At 37.1% G+C, this 7,500-nt stretch overlaps 1 protein-coding gene across 1 annotated transcript in view; it reads left to right on the forward strand.

Moving 5' to 3' along the window:
* Positions 1 to 4,549: 4,549 nt before the first annotated feature.
* Positions 4,550 to 7,500, forward strand: part of LOC113811521 (PRKR-interacting protein 1 homolog) — a 3,592-nt gene continuing 641 nt past the window's right edge. The window contains exons 1-2 of the mRNA XM_027363289.2: positions 4,550 to 4,772; positions 6,514 to 6,693. Coding sequence (XP_027219090.1) covers positions 4,668 to 4,772; positions 6,514 to 6,693 — 285 coding nt within the window. The 5' untranslated portion in view covers positions 4,550 to 4,667. The remainder of the gene's footprint in view (positions 4,773 to 6,513; positions 6,694 to 7,500) is intronic.

Genomic DNA, 7,500 nt, shown 5'->3' on the forward strand with positions numbered 1-7,500 from the left:
CCACAATGGAATATTAAAGGTCGACATGCGGTTCCTGGCTTTAGACTCCTCCCGTCCTACCAATGCATGAAAAGGTATATCATGACTAAATTCAGAAATACAGTACGTCTACTGGATTTGCTGTAGAAATGTTGGTTTCTTGAAAGGGTTGTCAGACTGGATCCATATTTGGCATCTGAGATTATTATAGTTAAATGCAGGCCAGGTTAGATTTCAGTTTGAACTGACAGATTTTCTGAGGAATTTCTGTCAACCATCAGCTGAAATTTTGTGCCAAAGTCTGTCCTCACTGGTTGAAAATATATCTGTCCTTTCTTCTTTTTCTCTTTTCTCTTTCTAGACTTCATTTACACTCATTTTAATTAGACACATTCTAATTTGGATATTTCTAATATGGATAAACTTTACTTCTTTTGACGGAGAGACAACTTCTACATGTTTTGTGTAATGTGCACACATACCTCAGAATAATAACTTACACCATCCTCTATGAGTATTAATGAATAGGATAAGTGTTTAAACTACCCAAATGGCTTATGAATATTTGAGAAGAGACTCAATAACCAATAAGCAATGACACATAAACATGAACAAGTGAGCTTGTGTAAGTCTTGAGGGTTAATATCTATCTACCCTGTACAAAATATCATTCAGTCCTTAACATACAACAGAATACAATCTTTTCATGAACTTAAAAATATAATAAACTTACTGCTAATATTCATATACCTGAACAGTCAAAGCTCTATCCTGCCAGAATACATATACACTCGAGTATTTGCATTTCCATCTCTGAGTGCCTAGGGCAAACAGTGGATTAAATTGAAAGACTAAACTTCTAGAAACTTTTTCTTATATATTAAAATTATTGCAAACAGAAGATATTTTTCCTTTTCTTTTATGTAACCAACATGCTTGTGGATACTCCAGGTAATTTCAAAGATGAGACAAATAGAAATCCCCATGAAAATGAAAATGCATTTCTGTGATTGATAATAAGCTATAAATAGCCAAGTATTTGTTACAGAGAGCGATGCACCCTCCCAGAGACTAAGTCAAAATAAATTGATGTTATTCTGCAGCAAATCTAATGATCTAATCAATTTTAGGCATTATTTCTTCTGCAAATGAATCGTTCAGGAGACCGAATACCATTTTTCCATCAATGATCTTGATCTGATAGTCCCAATAGCAGGAGAGTGCATGAAGTATATCAGGGAAATTATGGGGTAAAACAGGCTTAAATAAGAAGAATAAAGATCAAACATGCGTAAAACTAGCACAAAAAAATAAAAATCGGACAATGAAACTTTACGGATGTAACCGCTGTCTTTGAAATTTTACAGACTGACATACCAGAAATTAAAAAAAAAAAAAAAAAAACTCTAGGGGAACCCAACCTACCTTTCGGAAAAACTATGGGAATTCACACGTTCCAAACCCCCCAAAAAACTTATTGACCAACCTAATATATCGATATAAATTGCCGTCACAATGTGTGCCCTTCAGGCACTGCCCGAGGGGAGGGATGTTGGGGGCTCCACCTCCCTACACCCACCGGGGCACATTCTTTCCATCTCGGCATGTACAGCAAGATAGAGCTGCATTCACACCATAAAATAATAAACCAAATACCTTTATATCCGGAAACGTCAAACTGTCGTTGCTTTGGACCGCCGGAATTACTTCGATTTTAATTGCCTTTTTCATCATTTGGAGCTCTTGATGGGCTCAGATATAAAATTGGGATAATTACTAGTCTATCTATTCTTCGATGCCTCTGTAAAAGTATTAAAAATAACCCAGAATCAACACAACATTGGAAATGCAACATTTCTCACCAGCATTTTACCTTGAAATGAGCACACCGTGGTGTGTGAGTCAGCAGCAGGAGCAAGAAAATGTGAAACACTTGATGTGCACGATTCTATATTAGGGTATAGATAAATATAAAAATATGCAAATGAAGTATAATAACTTTAATAATAGACTTTAAAGGCATAAATGTGTAACAGCAGACACTGATAATTGGCCGAATATCGTTTTGATAAGCAACGTAGTAACACACGGACTAGTTTGGGCATCGCAATAATGCATTCATGGGTCAGTGTTTTGTAATTCCTGGCAAGGTAACAAATTGCTGGACTTGGAATTCTAGAGGCGCCCGCACATTATAGTTTTGTCATTTAGCAGTGACTATAAGGCTGCTGCTGCTTAAATTATGTTCTATCCCACTCTATTTCTTCCGCTCTATAAGATGGCAATATCCATTTATCTCTATCACATCAGTGTCTGTAACCTTAACTAAGAGGCATTACATGCAGGGTTATATCTTCAAATCTTCACCTGGATATTTGGATATTGCCTAAGGCCTGTACTTTTAAAACCTTTCGCCAGGGCTGGTGAAAGGTTTCGCTGGGCGATCCGGAATTTCGTACTATTAAAATCATGCCTGATGAACGTTCGCCAGGGCTGGCGAAAGATCATATTGGAACAGCCTGGCGAAGCAAAGGCGCGAGAGCTGTTTGAATACCATTTTCTTGCTTTCAAGTTATAAATTAGTAACATATTTGTGTATGATATGATGTAGGAATCACATTGAAATTATAAAATATCTTAAAATCATAATTGGTTATGAAATAACGTATATACGTATTTTTTTCAAGACCTTCGATGTTCCAGTCGAGAGCTCAAGACATCAGCTGTATTCCTACCCCCCACCCCCGAGATGACTTATTTAGATTTAGGTTGTTAATTTGGTTGTAAGGATAATGTTCTTTTCACAAATATTACCAGAAGTGTTTTTACGGCGGCATGCTTACTTTTGGCTATAGAAACATAGCTGTAGTGCTCCACCGCCCTATAATGAGGCGTCTCTAATGATACCCTTGTAGGCCTACAGTTCAATATCTTATATCAGTTAAGAATAGTAAAATAGTAATCTTTAAACTCTTTTGTTAAAGTATAAAGTTATTTTTTGTATAAAAGTATAAGGTTGATATAGTATAGTATAAAGTACTTTTAAACCTTTCGCCAATGCTGGCGTTCGCCTGGCGAAGCTTCGCCAGGCGAACATCTGAGTGAGGGAGGCCTTACTTTTAAACCCAAGGCAGGTGTTCACCAGGCTTGGTGAACGAAAGGGATCGCTAGGCGCTAATATCTTGGATTCCTGCTAAATCTAGCGCTTCGGCGAATGAAACAAAACGCGAGAAAAAGCAAAAGGTTTTAAAAGTACGGGCCATAAAGTTAACCTTGTTATAGTATAAAGTGTAGTATAGCATAGAGTATAAAGTTAATATTGTTATAGTATAAAGATATTTTCAACTTCTCTTCTTTGTTATAGCATAAACTTAGATTTTATCTCCTTTGTTATAGTATAAAGTGAGACTATTGCGGAAACAACATTTTCGTTTTCTCTCGAGGTTAATAATTAAGTTTAGGTTATGTTATGTGCACTGCAGATGCAAACAATTTTGCACTAGATTTAGCAGGAATGCAAGATGTTAGCGCCTGGCGATCCCTTCGCCTGCCCTGGCGAACGTTGGGTTTAAAAGTAAGGCCTCCCTCACTCAGTGGTTCGCCTGGCGAAGCTTCGCCAGGCGAACGCCAGCACTGGCGAAGGTTTTAAAAGTACGGGCCTAAGTCTGGGTCCTTAATTCATAATAAATTACCAACAAGACCTACCAACCAGATACACGAAGGTCACAATCCTGGCAACATATCAAAGATCCTTCTAATGGTTTATTTCATTTATTCTACAAAGTAAACTCCTATTATACTTTCTACTTGCAACATCTCTGTCATGGATGAAAAAATTCCTAGAACTAGTAAGTACTCATCACTCTCCCGGCCACAGGTGATTCTTATATTCTATGCGTAAATCCGAACTTGAAAAATTATGCCAATAAAAAACACTAAAATATACTCTACGAAATACCAAGAAACAGGAAGATCCTTGACAACTTACCCAACTGCCTACAGGTTGGTTCCGCACAGTTAGTTCCTATATGTGGTAACTCCATTGTTCCTTTTATGAATTAGTTTACGAGTAACCAGAAACGAGAGACGCTGTCGTTAAAATCACGTATAAAGCTCGAAAACTAAATCAAATTTTGTTATTGAGGGAAAATGACAACGTCTCAGCATTGACGTCTTATGTGTGAATGAGTCAGCTGAGATCAGTGAGCTTATTTATGTTTCTCGATTCTGCCAGAAGAATAGACACGTAGCTTTAAGGACTATTTATGTATTAGTTTTCTCGGTGTAGTGTTTTAGATAGGCTTTTAGATTTTTATTATTGGCATATATGTTTTTAAAATTACGAAAAATGGAACTAAATTTTTGTGTGTACGACTTGTACATTGCTGATCAACGTAGAGTAACAAAGAAAAACGATGTGTGCATATCGTGCATAGATTGTCTTTAAATTGCTCTCACTTTAAGTCTTTTAACTATCATATCAGCATTGTTAAATAAATTTTAACGATATATTTTTTTTTTCTTTTTTCTTTTTTTTTTTGTAACCAAAACAAACACCGTGACTATTCTTCCCCGCAACACCAGTGATCTTCACTCATGTTTACGGATTTGTTGTTGCATCACTTTGATACGGAATTTAATTTTCTAAGGCTTTCCAGAAGGGCCAAGAAGCCTCATATATATTTAAAATGTCTGATACGGAGAAGAAAGGGTCTTCGGAAAGCCAAGTCACTGTGGTTAGAAATGCGACGGACCTTCAGCGACTAAAGTTGGAGAAACTGATGAAGAATTCGGTGTGTTATTATTAATAGGAAATTATTATTATTATTATCATTCATGTATGTGTTGCTCCTGCATCCATATTTATGAAGTTTTATCAGTAAGTCTTGCACAGTTAGTGCAAGGCTTACTGATACTTACTGAAACCAGGAGCACATCAGCTCCTGGCTTCCACACTAATCTCTGTTGTTACTGCCCCCATTGGCGTTTTGGCAAAGACCAAGAAACCACTGTCACATTCTCTTAACCTGTTGAATCCAGTTGCCTCTTGAAATCGTGGTGCCAAGAACAAGGGAGGGGGTTACATAAGTAGCAAACATCCTAGGTATGTGATGTATAGGCCAAGTGTGCATGAACGTCTGTGAGTGGTGACAGGACTCTGTGCCTCCCCTTTGCAAGGTTATTTTGTGTAAACTTTTTTAGCTTTATCGCCATTTTCCAATGCCCATATTTGTCTTTTGATTTGCTTTATGCAGATGATAATGGCTTATTTTCCTTGCTCAGACTCCATATTATCTCTCTATGTAGTAGATAACTCAGTGCAAGGAAATAAACATGGAACATTTGCTTATTTGTGTCATATATCTCATTCTTTCATAATTTTCGATTTACATAATACAACCTGTGTCAGTGATGAATTAAGTGCACAGCATGTAAATGGCATCCTCTCTGGAGTCAGTGCTCTTCCAGTCAGTGCTTACACACATTATACTCCACATTCGTTTATCGATGGGAATAATCCTAAAATCCCCTTCTAAGCGCCAAATGAGTCAAATCACACTCTAAGAGGTTTGCGGACTTGTGGCAAATATTTCATGAAAATTCATTAAAGTTTTGCAGTAAATGGGTAATATTCCCACCCCTTTCAAAGCTGACCATGTCTGTATGTCAGTATGATACATTGTTTGGTACACAAACCCATTAACACCAGTATATTTTGAAGCCGAAAATAAAAGATTCTGGCGGCTGGCGGAGCTACCCCGGACTCTGTCTGCCGATACAGCGTCACACTGGCGGGACGCCTGGCAATGTTTATTTTTTGGGGTGTCTAATATGTAGGACACTCGTTATTGGGTGAAGTCACAATATTTTTTTTTATTTAGTACTATGTAAATTTTTACCAAGGAGAACAACAACATGCCAAAAATACTGTGTTCACTTTCTCTACATTCCAATAGCTATTATTATAAATCATATGTTATGTGGCCTCTACTAAGCTTAGCCCAGCCTCATATCATTTTATTTAGTCTTCAGAAAATCTTCCTAGAATCTAATACACCCTAAACTTAACCCATTGGCGCTGGGTGTCACGTACATACATGCCATGGCTGTTGTGGACCAAACGCCGGGGGCATCATGCCATGCCCATTCCCGCGCTACTGGCTCGTCGGACGGAGGTTGTTTTTCTCCACTAGTAGCGGCTTCATTTATATGGTAAAGATTTTAGGCAATGGCACCTAAAGTGAAGGTAAACCTTCAAAATTTTAATATTTTTATAAATTTTAGAAAAATAAAAGCTTTTAGGTGCTATATGTCGCTCGCAAACTACCGATCGAGCCAGGCGCAAACAGGGGAAACTACCAGTGCAAGCCGGCGCATACGTAAACTTGACAAAAATTTTACCCATTGCTGATGGGTTAATCCTAATAATGGAAAGTAAGAATTTTTGTTTAAACATTCCCTTTCTGTTCTGCTACTGGACAGTTACGCCTTGTATTGCTTATAGTTATTAATTTATTTTTCATATGTTTACAGGAAAAGCTCGCGTTCATTCCTGATCGGCCTAAAGATAAGAAGTTCTCTGATCCAGCTGAGTTTGTGCGCAATGTTATGGGCTCAAGTGCAGGAGCTGGCAGTGGTGAATTCCACGTCTATCGGCACATCCGGCGCAGGGAGTATGCACGTCAAGAATTTCTCAACCAGATGAAGGACAAGGTGAGAGGCAATGAATTAAGCAGCATTATCTTTATACATTGGTTGATGATGAGGGTGAATCTATCTGCATAAAATGCAATTGGAATATGATTTTGGCTTAAGTAAATTTTTTCTTTCTTTCTTTCCTTTTTTTTTTCGTGTGTGTGTGTGTGTGTGTGTGTGTGTGTGTGTGTGTGTGTGTGTGTGTGTGTGTGTGTGTGTGTGTGTGTGTGTGTGTGTGTGTGTGTGTGTGTGTGTGTTTGTGTGTGTTTGTGTGTGTTTGTGTGTGTGTGTGTGTGTGTGTGTGTGTGTGTGTGTGTGTGTGTCTGTCTTTGTGTCTTTGTGTCTATGTCTGTGTGCATTTATATATAAATATGAACATATCTGTCTGTCTTGTCTATCCCTCCTTTAGTTAGTTATGTCCTCCACTGTGAACTTTTGCATTAGGTAAAGTTCCATAATACAGGCTTGGAAGGTAATAAATCTCAGTTCAATTCTGATTATATTTTATACTTTTTGATGGTGATTGGGTAAGGAAGAATCAAGTAATAAATTTTACCTCATTTGATTATAGATTTTCACCCCAATATTTCTCAACAATTGCTATATATCACATATGACTGTATTTTCCATTTGGTAAAGTAAAAAAATATCACTTTCTTTGACTATTCTTTAATAACTTTTTTGATTGAAATGAATTCTGGCATTTTTTTGGGGGGTGTTTGTGCTAATATTGATATTGTTGATATTATTATAGTATATATATTTTATTTGTTTTATTGTTATTATTATTGTGATGATAAGGATTATTATTTTTACTGTTATGAT

Source organism: Penaeus vannamei, unplaced genomic scaffold, assembly GCF_042767895.1.
Source record: "Penaeus vannamei isolate JL-2024 unplaced genomic scaffold, ASM4276789v1 unanchor4567, whole genome shotgun sequence".
NCBI classification, from domain to species: Eukaryota; Metazoa; Arthropoda; class Malacostraca; order Decapoda; family Penaeidae; genus Penaeus; species Penaeus vannamei.